This window comes from Pleurodeles waltl, chromosome 12 (assembly GCF_031143425.1).
Source record: "Pleurodeles waltl isolate 20211129_DDA chromosome 12, aPleWal1.hap1.20221129, whole genome shotgun sequence".
Classification (NCBI taxonomy): Eukaryota; Metazoa; Chordata; class Amphibia; order Caudata; family Salamandridae; genus Pleurodeles; species Pleurodeles waltl.
In genome coordinates, this window is record NC_090451.1 from 48,061,738 (window position 1) to 48,086,803 (window position 25,066).

Sequence of the window (25,066 nt, forward strand, 5' to 3'; positions counted from 1 at the left end):
AATTGTTTATAAGATGGCAGAAAAATACCCTTAGGCCCCATGACCCCGTTACCTGTCTGTAGTGGCAGGGTGGGCTGCAAAAAAAAGAGGGAAAAAAATCAGAAACATTGGAATGTGGGCCAGAGTAATTACTTCTCACTCAAGTTGATTCAAGCATTCCCCAGTCTTTTTTCTGTTTTTAGTGAGTTACAATAAGTGCAATAGATACACCCACACTCGGGCCTCGTGATCAATATTGTAAGACTCGAGCTGCAGTTCACTGATAAGACCCAACAAGGCTGAAACATGTTGGGGTGCCCCTCTCTTTTTCTTAAGAGGGAGTACAGCTTAACAATTCAGGCTTGACTGTTCCTATTGGAAAGGACCATGGCTGATGTCCATGTGGTTTGCCTTTGTAGTGGGACAGCGGGCAAAAAAACATATTGGACTAGAATGCTACCCAAATTACCACCGGTGGAGATTAAGTTAAGCTTTTCACCCGTCACTGTTTACGAGGCAAGCAAGAGAGAAGTGGTCGAGTTTTTGACATTGCAGAATTTTGAAAGAGAAGGCCAGAGGACATTTCTGGGCATGGCGGATAAGCAGTTCGACCCAAGATTAAGGTTTGTAGCGGGTTGTTTGGGCAGTAAAGTAAATGTATTTTGAGCAAATTCATCCCCCTGGTTGCTTAATTGTGTTCAACAAAACAAACAAGAGATCTAAAATGTAATTTACCAGTAATCGTAACGCGCAACAGAATGCCCAGGAAAAAGTGAGAGTGAGCGTCTTTCAAAGGTTTCTGAAAGGAAAGATGCCAGAGCTGCACCTAATTCTGTTGAAGGAGTTTGATTTACTTTGGAGTTTGGTTCAGTAACTCTAAACATCTTGGTGATCCTAGAAATAAAACATTAATAAATAATAAGAAGACAAATAGATAATACAAACTATAAACCTACAACCTATCCAGTCCCAGTAGAAGGCAGCTGTGCTGTAAGGATTGTCAGCTTGCCAGTCGTTGGCTCTGAGGGTGCGTGTCACGCACCTTGTACCTGAGGTCCAGTCCGCGCGGGCGTACAGCAGCTTCGTCTGCATGTAGTGCTGACGACAAGGTGCAGATTTTGGACAGTGTAACACGCTTGACGCGCAGGCTGTGTGTTGGCGTGGGAGCTGCCCCAGGCTGCACTATCTGGAGCTTCCTCACCAGCTCCTGGCATATCTGATAATCAGGAAATATGTTTATTTTGTTTTAGCAAAGGACTAACCTGCAAAAGCACAAATGTTGTGACCACTGAAGGTTGTAAAGACTGTTTTGCTCGAGATCCCAGTAATGTGTTTTTGTCGAGTGACGACATTTGATCTGTTGCTTCTACAAGCGCCCAAAACACAGACTCCGGAACCTGTCCATGACCAATATCTTATTTTTAATTTTTCTAAATATGTATGGTTTTCAATGCCAGTTTATCAATTGTTTTTTTACGCTTATAGGTTGTGGTAATGGGAACTGTGGTTCACAGATGTAAAGTGATTTGCCTGGGGTCACACAGCAGATTGTTGTAGCAATGATGGGTTTCCTAGCCAGGTTTTCTCGTTCCATGCCAAAGCCCTTGGCCCCACTCCTCCCAGAGTGTTTCCCCTTCCCTTCCTCACCTGTAACCGGAACAGGCGGCCATGGCCTTCGTTGCAGCAGGCGGGGAGCTAGTGATTTACTTAGTCTGCGAATTTGACACAGCAGAGTAAAGTGTAAAGTGTATTTATTCGGAATAGCTGGGCATCTTTGGGAAAGTCATGACTGACACGGACCGCCGGAGGTGGTTCCAAGGGCCACCGTCCCTTGGTTTCGCTCCAGAAGTCGCGAGTTATTTTTTCGAAGCCTGTTTACCTCCGATTCACATAGTTACTCTTTACAACACTGTTGTTGTACTTTTACATGTGTCACCAGTTTAAATGATTTACAGAGTTGTATGCCCACATTGCCATGTTAACAAAACAGGACAGGTTGGCTCGAGCAGAGAGTGCTCTGTAACCGAACGCGTTGTAATGCTATATACTGCCCAGCACAGCTGATGGTTTGCTTATGTGCACTTCCAATGCATACATTTCATTAAAATACATTTCGCTGGGTACGTTTCCTAATGTTTTTTTCATCCAGTACAAATTCATGTGAAATTATATATTTGAACTTTTATGTCTTTTAATATTCTGTTTAGCCTCACACTCTGTGCTTTCCTAAGAATGAATGATACTGTTTTCTGTTTGCTGCTGGTATCTTTCAATCACGTTCACTTCTACACCAGTACCTTTTTTTAGGTCGAGCATAGCAGCGCGCATGCACTGCTTTTCCGAAGTGTTGGTATATGTCTGGGCTTTTAACAACGCCTACCTCACGCCCATCACTATCACTCGTTCGTGGGCTTGCCTTTCAAAAATCCTTTGTTTTCGTTGGTAAATGCTTTATGTTTATCCCTCCTTGGGGAGGTTTAGTTACCGCCATGGCCATCCCCCCTGCTACATGGCTAATTGCACTTTTGCCGATAATTTTGACTGCAAGTGAAGTTCTTTTTCCTTTTGTGTGTCTCCTTTAGTCTCATGCTCATGGTGGCCGTTGGCTCACCTATGTGAAACAGTTTTACTTTTGATTTGAGTTATGTGGCAAGAAAAGTCCGGTTAGGAGTTTACAACGCAAATAGCTCTAACTCGAGCCAATGCGAGACCCATTGCATTACAAATGCTTGTTAGTTCTTGTTACTGTCAGTTCCTCGTTTTGCATCCCTACTTAGTCTTTCTGCTTGCTTCTTTTTTGTTTTGTACTCCTCATGTTGACATCTCCTTTACTATTTTACACCCCATCCTCATGTATCATATCCCCTTGTTCTGTTTTTTTCTTTCCTCCTTTCTCGCCTTGCTACCACCATTCGTTTACCGCCACATTGTCTTTTTGTGTTAAGTTCTCCTTCCTCCTCGTCTTCTCCCATTTTCTCCACCTCTGTCTTCTCATCTCTCCCTGTTGAATGGTACCAATGCTATAACCTTCATCACAGCTGAGGGTCTTTTTAGCACGACTCTAGATGTGGTGGAGATCAAATTGCACGCCCAGCAGGCATTGAGGTATCTGTTGGCTGAGGCCAGAGAGGATTAGCAATGGCTTTGACTCTTACCCTAAACCCACCTAAGACCCTGTGATACCGAAGGATTTAAAAGGGGGGGGAAATCTATCTTCTGTGCCTTTGTGGTCATGGGCTCAGTATTACGTATACAGATGTCACTTTGTTTTCCCCCCAGGTGAAGATGAGGAGCTGAAGTTTACCTCGATCCGGACGTCCTACGACAAGGTCATGCTGAGGTGGAGCCCTTACTGGCCTTCCGACTATCGCGACCTGCTGGGATTCATGCTCTTCTACAAGGAAGCGTAAGTGAAAGGATGGGTGCACCCAACTGCCATCTAGCGAAAGCTTTCTTGTAGGGTTCCAGTCATCATAGATTTGACGCATATGCAGTGCTCTCGCTCAAAGAAGCTTGATCAGGAAAAGCTTAGCAATTAGAACCAATCCCAGCAATTAAGCATTTAAAAAGGATCTGAAAGACCGCTTACTAGTTAACACTACGACCTTGATTGCTCTCTTTGACTGATGCTTTTCTTGCGACCTGGTGCTCATTCACCTACTTCGTTGCTGATAGCATCTATGTACCTCTGATTTTTTTTTTTTTTGGGGAACTTGATGTAAAGTACTTCTTTCATTTGGGATATTATCACCCATCATGTTTTCAATTTCTTTCTATTTTTTATTTTTATTTTACTATCTACTGTCATTATGTACGGTCTTTGTTGATATGATTTGTGCTGCAAATTTTCTCACAACTACCATACGGGACCCCTTCTGCAGCCAGCCAGAAAGGTTTAGAAGCTGGGCAGTAGTGTGTTCCCTCAAATTCGGGATATACGTCAGCAGTCTGGGCAGACTTCCAGCTTCCAACACTTGAAGGAGCAATTGATGTTTGAGTACTAAGTTTTGTTTTCTCCCCTCCCCACTTGCTTTACTTTCCCATCTTTCTTGCTCTTCACCCCTTGGGCTCTTGCCCCTTCATAGCTTACCTGCCCCATAGGGTTCTCCCCATTCTCCTGTGGGTCCAGCCTTCTCTTCACTCATGGCTCCACCATCCACACTTTGAATCCGCGCTCCATCGTCTTTGCACTGTCAGAAAAAGTGCCCCCTGTTGAGACGGAAGACGAAAGCACCAATCACCGTCTGTGCAGGCAACACTGTTCCCCTAAAAGAACAATAGCACATATGAGGGCTGAGTGGTGCCCATTAAAGAATGGCATAAATAATGCATGCTTGTACCATGTGCCAATCTTCAAGACACTTCGGGGGTCATTACGACCCTGGCGGTCATGGACCGCCAGGGCCGGGGACCGCGGATGCACCGCCAACAGGCTGGCGGTGCATCCAGGCCAATTCTGACTGCGGCGGTAAAGCCGCGGTCAAAAAAGGGAAACCGGCGTTTTCCCGCCGGTTTTCCCGCCGGTTTTCCCGCCGGTTTTCCCGCCGGTTTTCCCGCCGGTTTTCCTGCCGGTTTCCCCCTGGCCTGAGGAATCCTCCATGGCGGCGCTGCAGGCAGCGCCGCCATGGGGATTCCGACCCCCTTACCGCCAGCCTGGTTCTGGCGGTTTTGACCGCCAGAACCTGGTTGGCGGTAACGGGTGTCGTGGTTCCCCTGGGGGCCCCTGCAGTGCCTATGCCAATGGCATGGGCACTGCAGGGGCCCCCTAACAGGGCCCCACCAAGATTTTCAGTGTCTGCATAGCAGACACTGAAAATCGCGACGGGTGCAACTGCACCCGTCGCACCCTTTCCACTCCGCCGGCTCCATTCGGAGCCGGCATCCTCGTGGAAGGGGGTTTCCCGCTGGGCTGGCGGGCGGCCTTCTGGCAGTCGCCCGCCAGCCCAGCGGGAAACTCAGAATTACCGCGGCGGTCTTTTGACCGCGCAGCGGTATTCTGACGGCGGTACTTTGGCGGGCGGAAAGTCAGAATGAGGCCCTTCATCTTTAAAAATATTTTTGCCATTTTGTTTCCTAGCTTTCACAGACGCAGATCACCCTCAGAACAACTGGCTTCTAAAAGACACATTTCACACAACAACTTGTAGCTGATTCCAGCTTTCTTACTTTTTCACATAACAAAACAGTTCAAATTCATAGTGTAGTTTAATTATTTATTCAAATTTCTTGGCCTTAGTCAAAAGCAAAGAGAAGAATAGTGCTTATGTACAAAAAAAAAAAACTATTGATCAGTTTTATGGTTGACCAGACTATTTTCATTTCCATTCTTTGCATATTCTACTTCAAAGTAATCCTAATTTTGCCTTATTTCTACTTTGTACTAAATGCAAGTAAAGCAAAATTAGCATCCACCTTTTACTCTCATCGATAATAATGTATCAACTTGATTTTTGTTTTGTTTTAACTTTTTTCTTTTACATTGCAAAATTTAAGCCTAATTTTTGTTACTTTTAGCTGAATGTTAGTAAAGCAAAACATGACTTTTTTGACCTTTTTCGTTCATAACCAGTGTTCTAAAATCTCTTAAGATGCTGCAGAGAATCAGCTTTTGCCTCAATACTACATTGCTTTGCTTCATATAAACGCAAATTCAGCCTCACAATTTTTGTAGGATTCTCCTTAGTTAATCCATTAGTGATTCTGCTTCAGTGGCTGTGTTCCTTATACCATTCAATCATAGGAAATTAGTTAATTTGCAAGAGAGTCACTTTGAGGAGACTGGAGGGAATTGTTTGAGATACACCAGGCTTCTCATTTTTCCCCCAGCATGCCATTGCCTTCGTCACCTCAACATTGCATCTGCCACAGCCCCCCTACTTGTGTCTGTAATCCCATGCCATGCCCCTGTCATTAATATTTCAGCTTCTAGCGTGATGAATATTCTAGTTCTTGTCCCAGCCCCCTCCTCTAGTAGTTAAACCAAATAAATGACTGCTTCTTAGTCTCATGTGCCCCTGTCCTTCTTTCCCAAAAGCCCAAATGAAGACGTGACCGAGTTCGATGGACAGGACGCCTGCGGATCCAATAGCTGGACAGTGGTGGATATCGACCCACCAGCGCGCACCAGTGACCCAAAGAGCACACAAGCCCAGCCTGGGTATTTAATGCGTAACTTGAAACCTTGGACACAGTACGCCATCTTTGTGAAAACACTGGTCACCCATTCTGATGAACGCAGGACGTACGGAGCGAAGAGCAAAATTATTTATATCAGGACCAATGAGACGGGTGAGCAGCCATTAACAGTTGGAAATGGTTTTTTCTAGGGTTGGGAGGGGGGGCATATTTTAAGTGTTTTAGGGCTGTTCTTGAAAGAATGCTGCTCCAGGTGACTCGAGGACTGGCATGCAAAGAAGGTAAGTAGAATGGCTGTGCAACCGGTTGGATATCTTTCAAGTACCGTTTGCAGATACCCCGTCTCATTTATCTGATGTGGTAACGGCCCAGTTGGCAGGCACTCACTGTCTGAACATTTCGGATACAGTAGGACCCGTGTACAGTCAGACCTTTAAGTTGTCACCAGCCCTTTTAATGCCAGTTATACCCAATTCATTATTGATAAACACTGTTTTTTATATTTGTGCCCTAACATATCTTCACAGTCCTATCACACCAAACTTCTTGTTTAGCTTACATGGCCATCCACAGCCCTTATTCGGCATTCGTCAGTAGTCTGTACATGCGCTGCACAACCCTGGTAGAGCAGATTTGTTGAAGTTATTGTAAAAGTTATGCTGTTGCTATCTTAGAAGATGTTTGTGGTGGTTAGGGATATGTTTGTTGTAGCTTATAGCGCTCTGACGATCTCCTGCTGCCTTAAGGTACAAATGCACTTACTCCTCAATCAGATGTCTGTAGGTCAGCCATATTCTCACGATTACATACCAATGAAGGATTAAAAAAGTATCCCATGAGAGCCGTGCAGTTTTAAGCATAATCTCTGCTGTAATGCTGTGCAATTCATTCCAGGTCATCAACGCTGTTAACCCGCTACCCCATTGCATAGAAATCCGGCAATTAAATCTCCATTTAAGAAATCTGTCCCAGGGCTTTACAGATTTGTGCTGATGAGGTACAGCTTTGCAACAACATTTTCACCAATAAACCTATGAACATGCAGAATTTTAACAGCACAAAAGCAATTTTTGCTTTGCTCGGCACAAATGAAGCTTGTGACGCTGGTCAACCGGTTGAAAATTGTATTGCACCAGTGCAAAGTTTGTGCATTGATGTAGCTTGAAATCTCTTGATTATTTATACCAATGCATCTTTCTTCTGCCTTGTAGTTCCGTCTGTGCCAATGGATCCCATATCAGTTTCCAATTCTTCCTCCGAAATCATTTTAAAATGGAAGCCGCCATCCGAGCCAAACGGCAATGTGACCTACTACTTGGTGTACTGGTATCAACAGCTCGAGGACAGCGAGCTGTACGAGCTCGACTACTGTCACAAAGGTGAGTGTTTACCTGATTTGGGTTTTGAGCAAATAAGGTTTACACTAGGATGGTGCAGTGCCTGGCATCTGATGCTGGCGAAGAGAAATCCAGGTTTAGTGCATTTATAGTACGAACCAGAGAAGGCGTCCCACACAGAACCATATAACTAGAACTCTGAAGACAAACCAAAGGCACAGTCTCACCTCTTCTTCTAATCAGTGTTTATGTTTATCCTGATGTTTTATCATCTCACATTCTGGGTCCATTGTAAACTCTTTACCATCAGCCGACCATCCTCAAGTCATCTGATGGTGCGTGTCCATCTTGTAATGTTCATAGTTTGGAAACAAGTCTCATTACCCTAGAGAACCTTTGTTTGATCTGAAAAATATTTCACAGTTTTGTCTCAGTATCTATTCCTTCTTGTAGTTCCAGGTTTAGAGTATATGATAGGAGTTGTACGCGTTGAGTGTACAGTCTGCAGACATACGCAAAAGAACACAAAACAACTGAAACCTTTTGTGTGTGCAACATGCAAAACAGGCAGGCACAGGGGTCAATGGCAGATAATGAAAATCTCCATATTTGTAGTGTCTTAACGGTGGGTTTAAGACTTCTCGTACAGTGCCAGGAGGCAATTTTCTAAGGCAGTGGTTCCCAACCTGTGGTCTGGGCACCCCTGGGAGTCCACGAAGCCGCCTCAGGGGGCCGCAACTGCTTTGCAAATTAAATAATATTAACAGCTTCAAGTAATGATTTAGTGGGGGGGGAGATTCCAATAATAATTCAGTTGGGGGAGGGGGGGTCCCTGGGGTTCCAGTAATGATAATGTGGGGGTCCACAGAAGTCAAAAGGTTGGGAACCACTTATTTAAGGCAAATTTGAATTTCTGAATGAAGGGGGCTATTTCTGATCGTAGGGGGGGAAAAAGGAGTAGCAAGTGGGTCAAAACTACATTCTCAATGGAGGTCAAAGTGGTTTGGGTGACATACAAAGGCTCTGATTGGTCGCTCATTGCTTGAGGGGTGAGAAGCACATAGGCGTGAATGAAGGATAGTCAGTTGCCAAGGCATGCCACATCCCATGTCACCCCTCTTTAAACTGACACATTGCATATGCTGCCTACCACTGTTCATGTGTATAGAGATGCTGCCACCCTCCAGGTGGGCAGAGCAGGTTTATTCCAGTCAGACCTGAGCTTCTCTGTTACAGATCTGTGCTATAAGGTGCATAAGTTTAAGTGGTTCCGTCAGAGCAAGTACTGACTTCAACCTCCAGAGTGCATTGCTTTGTCAGGTGAAAACCCAGGATTGTATCCTGCTGATATGGAGAGACCGGGCAGGCATGTCTTATGAGAGTGTTCGCATGAAGCTTGATCACACCAAGCCCTGGAAGAGACTGTCGGTGTTGGTTTCTACAAACTGGGAGTAAATTTGTACACAGGTTGAAACAGAACAGTGATTTTTATATATTTATCTTTTTATTTATTTATATATTTGGGGGGAAACAGAAAAAGTAGAGTTCATCAGAAGACATGAAAAAAGTTCATCACTGTCTACTGAAATTAAGATGGTCGTTAGCGTTCCGTGGCAGGAGCTTCATCACTAAGTGACGGGAGATCGCAATAGAGTTCCGTTTAAACCTTCCGAGGGCTAGGAACCCAAAGTTTGATAATCTTTGCCACTCTTAGGTAGTGTTCAATTTTTACCTGAAGAACCATGTATGAGGTGCTAAGTTGTTACATTCTACAACTTCTCGATCACGCCAATTGCAAATCAAATTTCTTGCTTTTATAAACTTGGAGGTGTGAGTAGGTGGTGGTGCCATAGCCATCTGTCAATGTAGCTGGAAATTGTTGTGAACCTAGAAATACTTAATGAAACATTGTTGTTCAGAGTGCATCGCCAGAAACTGGCAGCTCCTCTTGGGGATGGCAGGCTGGCGAGAGTGGCTGTCCAATGCTAACTGGGTTTCTGTCGTTCTCTCTAGTGGGATACAGTTTGCCAATATCAAGTCTTTTTTTGCCTTTTTGAGGAGTCAAGGAATGGTGGCCCACCTCACAAATTTCTCTTCGGGCTGGTATGCCAGTGTTTAGGGAAGCGACTTGCCTCATCGTAATTTTGCTGGTGGACTAAGGTAAGGTAGGCCATAACTGGGCCAGAGTGTCCCCTGGGATGATAGATACAAGGCTACAGCACATAAATAGGAGCCCTCTCACTCGCTATCCCACAGTTATAAATGATGATAAAAATGCAAGCACATCTTCTGGCTCAACCGTAGTCTGCTGCATTGTCCACTAGTGTCGACTCATTCTCAGAGCGCATCTGTGTGGTCCTGTAAAGCAGCGTGATCTGTAAACGGGCCACAAACGCAAGGACTGCGTGAGTATGAAAGGCTCCATCCTCGTTCTGGCATGAAAGAGCTTACTTGAGGCAACCGCTCTCTTCTGATTTGACGTGAGTGGATAAACATCTGCCAACGCCATCTCCTCCTCCTGCTTCAACACCCTCCGCATGCTCCGAAAGATTTACAAATGGATACCCACCGAAACCAGAAGAATAAGCACCCAAGCCCTCGTAAGCAGCAAACTGGACTATGGCAATGCCCTCTACGCAGGAACCACGGCCAAACTCCAGAAGAGGCTGCAAAGCATTCCAGAACGCCACCGCACGCCTCATCCTGGACATCCCCCGCCACTGCCACACCACAGACCACCTGAAAAACCTGCACTGGCTCCCAGCCAACAAGAGAATCACCTTCAAACTCCTCACCGACGCTCACAAAGTACTGCACAACATCGGACCAGAATACCTCAACAGACAACTCTCCTTCCACATCCCGACCCGGTATCTCCGCTCCGCCGACCTCACCCTCGCAACCGTCCCAGGCGTCAGCACAATTACAACCAGCGGTAGTTCATTCTCACATCTCGCCCCCAAAACATGGAACACTCTTCCCACCCACCTGTGCCAGACCAAAGACCTTCTGACCTTCATGAATCTTCTCAACACCTGGCTGTTCGAGCAGTAGCGGCACCTCCACCTAACCCTCCCTCCCCCCCCGTCCCCTCTCCCCAGCGCCTTGAGACCCTCACAGGTGAGTAATGCACTTTACAAATTCCTGGTTGATTGATTGCATCCCTTAAATGAGGGTGTCGGACAGATCAGGATCTTTCACCCAGGGCGCTCTCTCTGGGATAGGTGAAATTTCTTTTTTTTTTAGTCCTTAACCATAAAGTTGTCTCCGGAATGTTTCACTTGTGGGAGCTGATTATCTGATTTTGGAGGCAGGGACTGGAGTTTTTTAAGGGATTTTGTGCGATGTCTCTCTCCTTTAAAGTCCACATTGTGCCCAAAAGCTTCAGATATGGTTCCTTGGCAGGAGAGGGCTTTGGCATTAAAAAGCATCGTAATACGAGGCCCCCAAAAATCTTTGCGCTGCCTGATTGTCACCAAATGTTTTGTGCCTCAGCTTATGTGATGGCTACTATCTTTCTCTTGAACTCCACTCAGACGTGCCCCTCTGTTTCATTACTTTATGACCAGTGAGCAGGTAAGATTTGTCAGAATTGAATCTTGAACTTCTAGAATCCTGATATTAATTTCATGTGGAGTTCAGTTACGCACCCAGTGAAACAGCGGCACCTAGTAAGCCATGTGACATGCGCAAGAGTCCTCATTTAGCAACGATCAATGGATAATGGTCATGTGTTCCAGACCTGGTAACGCCTTAAGTTTTGTGCACCTTCATGCGTTACCAGGTGGCACAGTGGCAAGATCTGTGGCCAGATGAGCAAACGCCTCAAGGACTGGTGACCACCAGCTGACGGAGTCCCCTCAGGTTGCTCGGGCTGGCTCTGTCGATTGATTCCTGCTGGCTTCGTGCGATCACAGGCACCAGGCTACTGGATTGATTGAGGCTCTTCCGAGCGGGCCGCTCAGCAGTACCTGCTTGTCTCCCCCACGAGTCCCTCCATTGCTTCAGCTCCAATCCCCCAAGTTCTCTAACCTACTGCTTTTCTACCCTTCAGTCCTTCTCATTTCTCTCCATTCTCTTGTTTCTAGCTTTCCACTACCACTGTTACTTTCTCTCCAGTCACTCCTTCTCTAGCTTTTCAGTTGTTTAATTTCTCTTCAGTCGCTCCTTTTGTAGCTTTCCGGCCCATTTTCATTTGTATCTAGTCTCTCCTTTTTAGTTTTGCAGTCCTTTTGCTTTCTCTCCACTCATTTTCTAGCTTTCCAGTCTTATTTAATTTTTTTCTCCAGTCACTCCTTTTCTGGTTTTCCCGACCCTCTTTTACTTTTTCTGTAGCCCCTCATTCTCTTCCTTGCTGTGTTATTTTGATTTCACTGTAGGTCTTTTTTTTAGCTACCACTTCTCTGGCTTTCCAGCTCTCTTTCTTGAGATTTTACCTCCCTCTAGCCTCCAGTGCCCCTTCTCAATCTCTGTCCATCTTTCATTTTGTCACAACCTCTCCACCTCTCTCTCCATTTCGCTCCCTTTCTCTAGATCTCCAGCCCCTCTGTCAATCTTGCCTCTTCACTAGTTCTCCAGACCCTCTTTTGCTGTTAGCTCCCTTCTCTAGCTTTCAAACACTTTTTATTCTTAGCCCCTTTTTCTATTGATGACCCCCTCTTTTACTTTCACGCTTGGCCCTCTTCTCTTTTCTCCAGCTTCTTTCTCGTTTGGACCCCTTCTCTAGGTCTCCAGCTTCTTTCATGTTTGCCCCTCTTCTCTAGCTTCCTTCATGTTTGGACCTCTTCTCCAGCTCTCCACCCTCCTTCACATTTGAACCCCTTCTCTATGTCTCCAGCTTCTTTCACATTTGAACCCCTTCTCTAGGTCTTCAGCTTCTTTCACATTTGAACCCCTTCTCTAGGTCTCCAGCTTCTTTCACAGTTGAGCCCCTTCTCTAGGTCTCCAGCTTCTTTCACATTTGAGCCCCTTCTCTAGGTCTCCAGCTTCTTTCACATTTGAACCCCTTCTCTAGGTCTCCAGCTTCTTTCACATTTGAACCCCTTCTCTAGGTCTCCAGCTTCTTTCACATTTGAACCCCTTCTCTAGGTCTTCAGATTCATTCACATTTGAACCCCTTCTCTAGGTCTTCAGATTCATTCACATTTGAACCCCTTCTCTAGGTCTCCAGCTTCTTTCACATTTGAACCCCTTCTCTAGGTCTCCAACTTTTCACATTTGAACCCCTTCTCTAGGTCTCCAGCTTCTTTCATGTTTGGACCTCTTCTCTAGGTCTCCAGCTTCTTTCATGTTTGGACCTCTTCTCCAGCTCTCCACCCTCCTTCACATTTGAACCTCTTCTCTAGGTCTCCAGCTTCTTTCACATTTGAACCCCTACTCTAGTTCTCCAGCTTCTTTCATGTTTGGACCTCTTCTCCAGCTCTCCACCCTCCTTCACATTTAAACCCCTTCTCTAGGTCTCCAGCTTACATTTGAACCCCTTCTCTAGGTCTCCAGCTTCTTTCACATTTGAGCCCCTTCTCTAGGTCTCCAGCTTCTTTCATGTTTGGACCTCTTCTCCAGCTCTCCACCCTCCTTCACATTTAAACCCCTTCTCTAGGTCGCCAGCTTACATTTGAACCCCTTCTCTAGGTCTCCAGCTTCTTTCACATTTGAGCCCCTTCTCTAGGTCTCCAGCTTATTTGATGTTTGAACCTCTTCTCCAGCTCTCCACCCTCCTTCACATTTGAACCCCTTCTCTAGGTCTCCAGGTTCTTTCACATTTGAACCCCTTCTCTAGGTCTCCAGCTTCTTTCACATTTGAACCCTTTCTCTAGGTCTCCAGCTTCTGTCACATTTGAACCTCTTCTCTAGGACTCCAGCTTCTTTGATGTTTGAACCTCTTCTCCAGCTCTCCACCCTCCTTCACATGTGAACCCCTTCTCTAGGTCTCCAGCTTCTTTCACATTTGAACCCCTTCTCTAGGTCTCCAGCTTCTTTCACATTTGAACCCCTTCTCTAGGTCTCCAGCTTCTTTCACATTTGAGCCCCTTCTCTAGGTCTCCAGCTTCTTTGATGTTTGAACCTCTTCTCCAGCTCTCCACCCTCCTTCACATTTGAACCCCTTCTCTAGGTCTCCAGGTTCTTTCACATTTGAACCCCTTCTCTAGGTCTCCAGCTTCTTTCACATTTGAACCCCTTCTCTAGGTCTCCAGCTTCTTTCACATTTGAACCCCTTCTCTAGGTCTTCAGCTTCTTTCACATTTGAACCCCTTCTCTAGGTCTCCAGCTTCTTTCACATTTGAACCCCTTCTCTAGGTCTCCAGCTTCTTTCATGTTTGAACCCCTTCTCTAGGTCTCCAGCTTTTTTCACATCTGAACCCCTTCTCTAGGTCTCCAGCTTCTTTCATGTTTGGACCTCTTCTCTAGGTCTCCAGCTTCTTTCACGTTTGGACCTAGATCCTCTTTCATTCTTGGCAACCTTCTCTATCGCTCAAATTCCTATTTCAGTCTTAGCCCCATCTCTAGTGTTCCAGCTCCGCTTTCACTCTTGGCTCCCTTCTCAGACTCTCCGGCCAGTCTTCCACATTTATTCTTGGCCTGATTATCCTTCTCCTCTTTCACTCTTGTCCCATTCCGCTAGCTCCTCTTTCAGTCCTCCCACTATCTCTCGCTCCAGCTGTTCACACACTCTTGAAATAATTTCTTTATCCCCGGTCCCTCTTGTACTCCTGGCCCCTTTTACTAGTTATCTAGCTACACTTCCACTTTTACTCTTGGCCCTCTTCTCTTGTTCCCCTTTCCCTCTTGTCCCCTCTCTCCTTCCTCATTCATTTTTACTCCTTCAATGGCAAGGCATACGATTTTGAGAAGTGAGGTGATTCGAGCTCCCGACTAGTGCTTGGAAAAGCGAGAGCCTAAGCCAGGGTGCCACTCATGACGAGACATGTCCTTTGGCAGCATTTATGGAGTGGCACTCGGGATGCTGTAGTCTCTGTAGTGTGGACGAGCACCCACCATTGAAGGTGGAGGGATGTTGTCCTAGGTTGATGGCAGCACCTTTTTTTCTCCCCATGCTTTGGGTGGGGGGGTTGATTTGGCTTTTCTTTGGTTTTGTCCTGGTCACTGATGTGAGTGTTGACGTATGGTACTGCATGACAGTTTTGGTGTGTGTGCGCAATGCTGTGTGGTTGTCTTCTGTGTAAAGTTGGGTGTGTGTGGGAACTGTCCTTTTCAGTTTATTTATTGTGTTTACGCCTATGGAAACAAGACCCTGCTGGGTGCTGCTTGGCTCCTTTCAAATGCAGTGGGGTGTTAGTCTGAAAACTGTGCCTTTTGTCTGAAAGAGGTGGCTTTGTTCTTCTAACACAATAAACCTTGGATGAAATCTTCACTCACCTCCTTATAATCTGTCCAGCAACCACTTTGAATCTGAACATTTCCAATTATTGCTTCTTCTGAACAAAATGGTTGCAGTGGCTTAACTTGTGTCCATCCCAATTCTCAACCTCTTGAGCACATTGTAAGGGACCTACACCGCGGCAGATCATTGGTGTATTCACATGTGGTGTGTTCATATCTGGTGTAATGGATGGTCACCTTTTACACCTGATATGATTTGAACGCTGATGAAGGTAGCCCCTTTCCAAGCGAAAGACCCAAAACGGCAGCTACTACCAGTTCAGAAACATGACTTAAATTTTTTTTGTCTATCTGATAAGTTTATTTTTATTTTCCCACCAGGGTTGAAAGTACCTTCAAGGAGACCATCTCCCGAGAATGAGCCGGAGGATCCCCACAAAAAGAATCAGAGCGAAATCGAAGATTCTAATTCCGAGTGCTGCTCGTGCCCCAAAACAGATTTACAGATACAGAAGGAGCAGGAGGATTCGCGCTTCAGGAAAGCCTTTGAGAATTACCTTCACAACGTGGTGTTCATTCCCAGGTAGGCAACCCAGGCTCTCTTTGTTAGTACATTTCCCTTTTAAGTTTATTTCAGACGATTCTGGAACTTCAAGGTGTTTGGTTTGAGAAGGTCAAAGGCACCCAGAACAATAAAATACAATCTCTTGAGGGCTTGTTACTTAGCAGCCTTCTGTCCGAAGAATGGGTTGAGCCCACTGTTGGTATGTAAGCCAAAGTACCATGTTAGATAGGGACCCATGGCTGTGCCCATCTCGTAATTACTCACAATTAGAACGCATCCTCCAGTCTTCTGAAGTTTGTGAGAGGCAGGCTGAAGCTCTTTTCTGCCCGTGTTCTGAGACATGTTGGGAGCACCAGAAAAGCAGATCCTTCTGTTAAAGAAGCCTTCCTCTCTGGCCTTCTGTGTGTCTGTTGACCAAGCCACCATCCATCACTGGCCTTGGAAATGATCATGTGGAAGAACATTTGAGGGTTTTCAGGTGTCCTCCTGCCTAGATTGTAGGACCTCTTGACATCACAACTGTCCAACTCTGGTCCTGGCAGACTACAGTCACACTGTGTTTTCAGGCTAAACAAAGACTATGTGAAGAACGTTACAGTTTAGATGCATACATGTAAGAGTGTCTCTTAAGGGGATATCATGAAACTCTGACACGGCCCTTAAATTTGGGAACTAGCCCAAGGAATCGCCTGCTTCACAAGTTACCGTAGAGAGAAACTGCATGTAGCCTGAATAAAGTACAATCCAAAATTAAAGTGGTTGCAATGGGCGAAAAAACTCCAAGTTGTTAATATTATGTGTACTCCTAAGGTGAAAGATAAAAAAAGGGAAATTAAGAATCAGTGTTCCTTTCTGTGTAAATGGAAAATTAACAAGAAATGTTGGTGGAAGGTAAAAGAATGGTGGTGGCGTTGTCCAACAAAATGATTATTTCACAAATGTTTCTTGCACTCTGCTGTCTAACGGAGAGACAGTAACAGAAGCCATACTATGCTATGGCAACACATTTTGTAGGGTTACTGGTTCAGTGTTCTCTTAGGAGCAGTCCCACACCTTGGAAGTACGTCAGAGTACTCAGGCCATGATTTCCCATCGCTCAACCTATTTCCCCCACGTATTGCATTATCTCGACAACTTTGTAAGTCGGACGGTTTCTAAAATTGTGATCCTTTGTTGCTCACCATTATCACTTGAAGTTAAGCGCCATTCTGCCCCAAATATCTGATTTTTACTGCAACAAATTATCGTTTGTCGTTATTGTATCATTTATCAATAGAACGACTAGATTAACAATATGCCACTGTGCAACACTCTGGTTAGGCTGTATTTATAATGTTTTATGCAACCGAGGGGTATTACTGAGATCACTAAACCTGGGCAGAGATGTAGGATCCCTGGAAGAGTTCAGAGCATCTCAGGCAAATCAGTAAAATTGCTGATTGACCTGAGTTGTGACGTAAGGAGAAGCATGATGGATGGAGAAGATGATGAACCTATTAGACAAGCATGGCGCGGGCACACCCTAAGATGTTATAAGAAACAATAGCAGAAGCAATCGTGTTCTGTGGTAATCTCGGGGGGTAGGCGGGGATTTATTGGTCTTTGTTCAGCTCCGAGATTTCCTTTTTACTGAGGCAAGAATATCTTCTGTCATAAAATGGTAAGAATCCCATCTCTGACAGTGGTGGCACTGATGCTCCCTGGTTGAGGCCCATTGAAAAGAAGTATTCTTTTATGTCTGGTGAAATTGGTTCTCCAGGCTCCTTCTCCAACAGCATCATAAGGAGACCTAGAGTCTCTAAAATAGAGGACTGAAGTTTACCCCTCGGCTCGCTAGATCACCTCTGAGCCTGGAAAAATGTATCAAAAATGGAGGCCGCATATTTGAGCATTGTTGGCTTACAGGCAACGTCATAATGCGTCCTATCGACATCACCTGCTGTCGAAACTAAAGGAAACTTTATTTCCGGACCTCCCAACTAAATGGAAGGATAATGCACAGCATTTCAAGTCAAAAACACTTTGTGTAAGTAACTAGTTTCTTACTCGTTGTGCATTATTCTACCTTCTGGTATTTGGGATTGATAAACTTTTTGAAAGCCTGAAGTTTTTATATTAGCCATCGAACAAGAAGCGGAGTCTGTATTACTCATAATGACATCAACCGTAAAGGCGAAATGCTCCTTTTCGTGAATGTACAGATTCTATTTTATGCCGTCGTATTTGGAAGCGTAGGCATGGTTAAAGATAGAATATTAATACATTTCCTGTGAAGAGGATTCTTTCTCTCAACTCTGAAACTCCAGTTTAAAAAATGCAAATAAAGTTTTAGGACTAGTAGGCACTGGAGAATTCATCCTTGGAAACCCAACTCCTAACATTGGCCTGCACTTGGTTGCGCCCTTCCCTTGCAGAAGATTGAAGTGGTGGTGGTTGAGCCTGCCCGCTGTACTTTTCCACTGGGGATCCCCAGCTGGAGAGCTCTGACTGGCACATCATTAACAGGGGTGAGACGACTCTCTCACTAGTCAGGCATATTCCACCTCGAGCAAATTGCTGAGACAGGCCTTGGCAGAGGAATCTGAAACCAAAGTGCACCTTGGAAGTTGAGTTTGTGGGATTCCTGCTTTTATTTTCCTTAAGTGACATTTTGACCTAGAATTTTGTTCCTCGTCTACATTCCAGAGGGCACGGTTGAAAGTGCAGTGTAAGGACAAGGCATCTTGTTGTCTGTATTTTGTAAGAGAGGGCTGTTAATGTGTGATTATAGCAATGCATCTTTTCCAAGATTTGTGATTAAACTCGGCCTGAAGTCCAGAAGAGTGAGTTTAGTTGAGTTTTTCATCTGAAGTTTATCAGTCTACCTATGCTTGTTTAGGCTCAGTATGGGAAAACCGAGGACATAGCTGAGATCCAGTTATCAAAAGAGGAAGGTCTGATGTTAGGTAACATCTACAAATCGAATCATTTTTTCTTCATAATTCAGTTTATTGTTGCTGTTCAGTTACGGACCTCCTCATGAGGTGTGCATTAGTTTACCCAAGGTTTCACTGTGGCCTCCATTTCTCAGCCCTGAAGAATAGGCAGCAAACAGTGGTCCGAAGAATGTGACGAGTGAACACAATGATGTGTACTCATTTGCCTTGGTTGTGTTTCAGTTCACACGTTCGTATGTTACCCAGACACCTGGAAATGTTCCCCAGTGCCGTGTTAATGCTACAGACTACTGCCATCTGAGTCCATGGTCCCAGTCCACCATTCCCTACTGCTGTCTCTTGCTCCATATTTCGTGTCCACCAATCCCTGCTGCTATAACTTGGTCCATGTTTCCTGTCCACCAATCCCTACTGCTATCACTGGGCCCATGTTCCCTGTCCACAAATCCTTACTGCTATCACTGGGCCCATGTTCCCTGTCCACCAATCCTTAAAGCTGTCTCTGGGCTCATGTTCCCTGTCCACCAATCCTTAAAGCTGTCTCTGGGCTCATGTCTCTTGTCCATCAATCCCTGCTGCTGTAACTGTGACCATGTTTCATGCCCTCAATCTGTTGCTGTCTTTATGTCCATACTTCCTGTTCACTAATACCAATCGCTGTGTCTTAGCCCATGTTTCCTGTCAACAAATACCTACTGCTGTCTCTTAGCTCATGCTTCCTATCCACCAATACCTAGGGTTGTGCTTGGGTCCATGTTCCTGCCCCCCACTATCTGCTGTCGCGGATTCTAGGTTTCCTGTGTTGTCCATAGGTATCTGCTGGTACTGTTGAGGTCTTCCTGTGGCATGTTTGTTTCCCTCCAATATGGGGAAGGCTATCTTTAAAGATGTCTCTAGTATTTGCTATCAGTGCTGTCTAGGTCAGCTCCTCAACAGCTGTGGCCTTACAGTACAAAAGTACTCTAGGATATCAATAGTTCTGGATTTCTGAAGCTTCGAAGCGCTTGAGGACTTCCGACATGACTGATTGCCATCAATGACTTTTGATAACGCATCCTTCAGTTGTTCGCAATTTCCATCTTCGGCACCTGTGATATCGAGTCTATACTGTGGTATTTGTAACGGTGGTCAACCTGCTGGCATGTGGTTATTGTTGAATTATCATTCGATGTGTGCCACGTGCTCAGCGGTGCCTACTGTGACCAGGCTGTTCTGTGGACTCTATTTCCTGCTTCAGTATGCTTTGAGCACACCTTGTGATTTTCAGCTAAGGATTCTGTCTGAAATAAGTGTGCTGGTACACCCCGACTACCTGTCTGAGCAGGAGAGTAATGTGACAATGTACAAGTGTCTAGGCTGTAAATCTTACCCTCAAAGGCCTGAGGGTAAGATTTACACATTGAATAAGGTAGATGGAGATGATGGGCATTTTGCATGGTTAGAGGTGGCTACAGAATGTGTTCTTGTCAGAGAAGATGGAGAAGCCAATATCAGTGTTTCGCATAAAGTCACTAATGTTCACACTGATCTCAACCCATCACCTGTGCCGCAGTAATGAAGCGTCTACAGCACAAAGACCTGTTGGAAAGAGAAATACAATTATTGAGAATACATCTGATGTTTGCGCTAAAAAATTGAAATTCTACATTAGTGAATTTCAGGTCACACCAGGGATACTTGGCATTTCGTCCCAGACGTTGGTTTATGGCAGGTATCAAATTTATCATTTCACTTGCCCAAAAAATAATTATGTGATTCCCTCAAAGCAGTGGATTTGTTTGTTTTTACAGAACACAGCCCTCAGGAGCTGGCCCTGTGGACTCCAGGTAGGTAGCACCTGAATTCACCTCCTGGGGCGGATCTGAAATACTGCAAGCGTGCGGCTAGCGAATCATGAGCTCACTGGTAGTGGGGTGGAGGTCGCACAACTCAATCCATTCTAGAGCGCAGTATGTGCTTCAAAAACTAGTCTTTGCGCATGGTGTTTGGCAGGTAGTGGCAGGCTTTTCTTTGCAGATGCACTTGATCTGCAGTGTTTGACAGGTTTGCAAGGCAAGACCTAACAGTTTCCCAGACCCTATAGTTCTCTCCATGTGATTCACCTTTTGGAGATCCACAGTGTTGCACATGCTTGTTTTAAGTGCTGCAGAAGGCATTTAGTTCAGGAGTGTGTTGTGAGGCAGGAAGGTGCAAGCGTGTACACGCAAGCATGACCTTCACATGAATACCAGGGTTTGGACCACAGGCATGTGTTTGCATTAGAGGGTTGGTCTGTAATTTGAAGAGTACTAAAAAGTACTTTGGGTGAACATGATTTATTGTGGTGCTTAATAACTTTCACCCTTGTTTCTGGAAGAACTTTCTGAAGTGTGGAATGTTGGAGATTTCAGTGGTGCAAAGCTGGCGTATTGCGCCAGAGCTGCACTGCCAAGCGGTGTTTACAGGCACGGAAATTAGTAGACCTGTTCCCCTTCACGGATATTGAATCAGTCTCCTTAGGACCCTTAAAGTTAAGCCTACAGTAGGTTTCTGGTGTAAATATAAATGCAGTGCTGCACACAGGAATGGGATGCTGATGAAAGCATACTTGACCCAATGGGGATCTGTGAGGTGAGATGCTGCAGGCAAGTTAAAGTGTGCCAACAGCAGCTCCTAATCCTGCCCATGAAAAGCAGGACCTCCTCGCCCCTGAATCATCATAGTTCTTCTGGTGTGAGGTGTTGGGTTGGTGGTAGTAACAGAGCCCTTTCTGCTCCCTCCCACCTTATGAACGACCCTGTTGGTCCTCGTCTTTGTAGCACGGTTCGGTATCAGAGGGGTGTTCATGTAGGGATAGAATTGCCATGCCAACACATGCACAACACAGGCTGGTGGTTGAAGCACAGCTGCTGAATCATGGGCTGTAATTGGGAGAGAGATGCTTGGTTTACTAACCTAGAATGTTGCTAACCTTCCCTGGGGCCAGAGCTGGTTTGGGTCTAATCATTTTGTCTGAGTGGTATTGGCTCAGTCCCCCGCAGCCGAACTGCTACGTCTTAATACGCATTTCATACGCATTCTGCAGCACCACATGTGTATGCAGTTCACAGCACCCACGTAATCTTTTGTTATGCATTATTTACATTTTTTAATGGTTCACTATACATCTTAAAATAGTTATATGGCAATAGTCGTCAACACGCACTCCTTCATAAAGTCTAATATTAATAAGTTATCTGTACTTTCTGTAAAAAGACATGCTTTGGATAAGATAGGAAGTTAGAGAAACAATTCATACTTCTATAACTGATCATAGCATATAGCCATTTCACTCACGATATAACGATGTCCTTCTCGTTCTTAACTTGCACAATCAGAACTAAAATCCATTTCTTTATCTCAATTCTATATTTTCAAAGTGTGTGTACAGCTCCTTTTTTGCTGCAGACTTCAGTCTACCTGCACAACAAACCCTGGCTACATGCTTCATGTTCTCTCCGTAGCATGTACGGCGAGCAGACGGTGCAGCTCATTATAGGCTATGCTGCTAAACGCCTTATTTGTCTATACACTTTTTCAAAGTGCCACAGAGTCATCTTTTTGGCTTTTCACCGCACTTGCTGTCATGTGACTTGGACTCCTTTTAGTGACGTGTGAACACTGTAATGCTGCCCATGGTCTAATCACTTCGGTCCAGTGGTAATGATAAACTGCTTGCTCTGCGCCACTTGCAACAATGCAAATATATGCTCAACTTTAGTATTTTGTACTATACAACATGTGGATAACAACTTGGCTTTTTCTGGTAAGGTAATGGGTTGAAATAGTAATGAATTCCCCCATCTAACCTCTACCCAGGTGAGTCGTATCTATGCGATAAGGTAGGATCCTGTCCTGGGGCAACGCAGTCCTGATAGATCCCACCATGTGGAATGATGAGGCCTTGAGTTCTTAGTCCGGCTTCCGGCTGTCTCCTTGCTGTGTCTCAGGTCAGCTCCACATGTGATCAGATGCCAGTGGAAAGTAGGTGGAGAAACTCCGCCCTGACGGCAACTGCTCTGTAATGTCTACTCTCTGATTGAGCACTCGCTCGCCCCTGGTTCGTTCTGGCCTCTTCAGCTGCCCTGGAGCTCGGTAACGCCTTTAGCTGCCATGCAGACCCCGAGACCTGTGGATTCTTAATTTGCTGTAAAGACCTTAAAATCCACATCCGCTCCAGCACGTTTGGGCACCCGTGATGCCTATGCCCCAAACAAAGCTGTGAACATGTGTCTTTTGCAGCTGCTTAAATCAACACCATGCCTGTAGATTTTGCTGCGCTGATCCTACACGGTCTTAGGTGTCAAGACACATATAGGCTTAAGAATTTTGGGAAATAAAGGCCAGTGATCTGGATATGATGGGATGCCGAATGCACAGTGAAGTTTAAGCCCTCTCACCACCAGGCGAAAGTTAACGCCCCTTGTATTGAGCTCTTTGTTTCGAAACACCATCGGGTGTCATGGGCAAGAGTGTGTGTTGTACTTGTGGCTTGTATGTCTTATAACTTGGCCTTTTTAGGAGAGTGGTATTTGACCCAGTTGGTTAAAATCCTCCCACTATACACACACAACAGCAGAGGGTGGCGTTGGGGCTTCCATGGCTGCTAGTCATGTGACAGGTGAACCGTATGATAGCAATGGGGATGCATGTAAGTACAGAGAATACATATAAAGAGGAAGTTTGTACTAACCCTTTGCACCTGTCTGTGAAGGCCTCGTCTCTGTTGTGTCTGTTTCGTGATCCCACATCTTGGAACTTTTGTAAAGTTTTGGAGGCCTCCTCTGAAGCACTGTCCTTTTTTGGAAACCTCTTGCGCTGTAGTTTGTCCACTACTGGATCCCACATCTTGACTATTCTGTAAAGGTTTAGTGGCCTTGCATGTGGTACTGTCGATTTCTGAAACCCTCCCAGGAACATCTGCCCAGCTCTTGAGACCTCATCTGGAATGTATCTAGATTTTCATGTCTCACCAGAAGTAGTCTTCCATTCTGGGTGCTTCTTGTGGAGAGTTTTGTTCAGGTATGAAGGACTTGTCTGCATTGTCTTGTTTTGGAGACCTCATTGGGTCCCCATTGTGTCTAATCCTGGCATCAAAAGGATTGTGTCCATATCTGGACTGTGTGCCCAGTTCAGGAGGTCTGGCCTAGATTCTCACTAGTTTTCGAGGCTTCATCTGGAGTGTTGTGTTGGGTTTGGAAGACTTCTTTGGCTTATTGTACAACTCAAAAGGCATCGTCCTGAGTATTCTTCACTTCCAAAAGCCTAAAATGGAGTGTTCTGTACTGGAGATCTGTCCTATTTGGAAGGTTCGATGTGAATATTGTGTCCATTTCTAGAGGCCTCATTTGAACTGGTGTGTCCGGTCTGGAAGCTTTGTCTGACTTGTCTAGTTTAGCAGCCTTATGGGGGAGTATTGTGTTCAGTTCCAGATGATTAATGCAGTGTATTGCATTCTCAAGGTCTCACTGAAAGTATTGTCTATTTATGGATGCCTCATTTGAGATATTGTATCCAATTTGGAAAGCCTATACAGTATTTTCTTCAGTTCTCCATGTCTCCTTTGGAATATTGTGTACATTTGTGTCACATATCTGGAGCACTTGCTCTGTGGATGAAAGGATGCTTTTGGAGTAGGGACCCACTCTCCAGAGGGACAGCGATCGAACGGACCCAGACCTGAGATAGGTGACCAAAATAAAGTTCACTATTTAAAACGCAAGATCTTTGAATAGTGTTCCAGCAATCTAACCATGTGCACTCTGGACGAAGGATGGACGGAAATGGAAGGAATATCCTTTTGAAATAATTTCTTCCTAGCACTAGAGTTCATGATATGAGACGTTGGGGTGAAATGGAGTAAGAGAACTCGGTGCTATAAAGAACGGGCAACCGTTTCATAGAGACAGAAACTTTAAAAGAGATGAGCAAGTTTGGAGTGGGCATAGTGGCTCTTGGCACAGGGGGCGATCTGGAGACCGGCTGCGTCTGTGGTGTCATGAAGTTGCAAGGCACATAGCGGGCAACAGGTTATGGAGGCCTAGATGATGGAGACTTGTATTGTCATGGTTGTCTACTTGGGCTGGTGCCCCACATAATAACCACAAGCATTAGCAAATCCAGTAGGCCTGGCCTTGACAAGCACATATGTCTGCAACATGTAAACAAATAAAACAGCAAATATATATATATTTATTGCTTCTGCAACACAGGCAGACCAGTCCGGACACTCGACTGCACTACCTTCAGGCAGTTGATGAAATGGGCTGACCCATCGCCCTGTGATGCATGCTGTGCCGGCATAAGTGAAATATGAATGGCCTTTGAATAGGCAAGTGGCCAGTAAGTGCTGACCGAAAGCGCCTGTATGTGCGTGTATATGTATGCTTTTTCTTTGTGTGTAAATCATGATTCCGGGTTGATTGCTATAGCACTATGAAATAGAATCCAGGCGGTGATTAAGGGGGTCTTCACTCGCCAGGCAGGTAGTGCTTGCTTGTCTGACTGCTGCCGTCTGTTAATATTAACCAGGTCAGTGATGATGATCGTATCCACCACAGAAGGATGAAAGGCAGAGTAATTTCTGCAGTAACTCAATTTTTTTTAACCTACCCATCTGTCTCCGTAGCTAATGCATTAACCAGCTGAGCTGTTTTCTACCATGTTACAGGTGAAGCCCATCATGATGTGAGCAGAATTGTAAGACTTTGGTTAGCTGTAGGGTGGAGTAAAACAGTGATGGGCTGGGATTGTCA

General features: G+C 45.2%; 1 protein-coding gene across 1 annotated transcript in view; it reads left to right on the plus strand.

The window, feature by feature from the left end:
* INSR (insulin receptor) overlaps window positions 1-25,066 on the plus strand; it is a 296,954-nt gene that overhangs the window by 246,358 nt on the left and 25,530 nt on the right. The window contains exons 7-10 of the mRNA XM_069216634.1: window positions 3,259-3,385; window positions 6,014-6,267; window positions 7,326-7,493; window positions 15,174-15,375. Of these exons, the coding sequence (XP_069072735.1) occupies window positions 3,259-3,385; window positions 6,014-6,267; window positions 7,326-7,493; window positions 15,174-15,375 (751 nt within the window). The remainder of the gene's footprint in view (window positions 1-3,258; window positions 3,386-6,013; window positions 6,268-7,325; window positions 7,494-15,173; window positions 15,376-25,066) is intronic.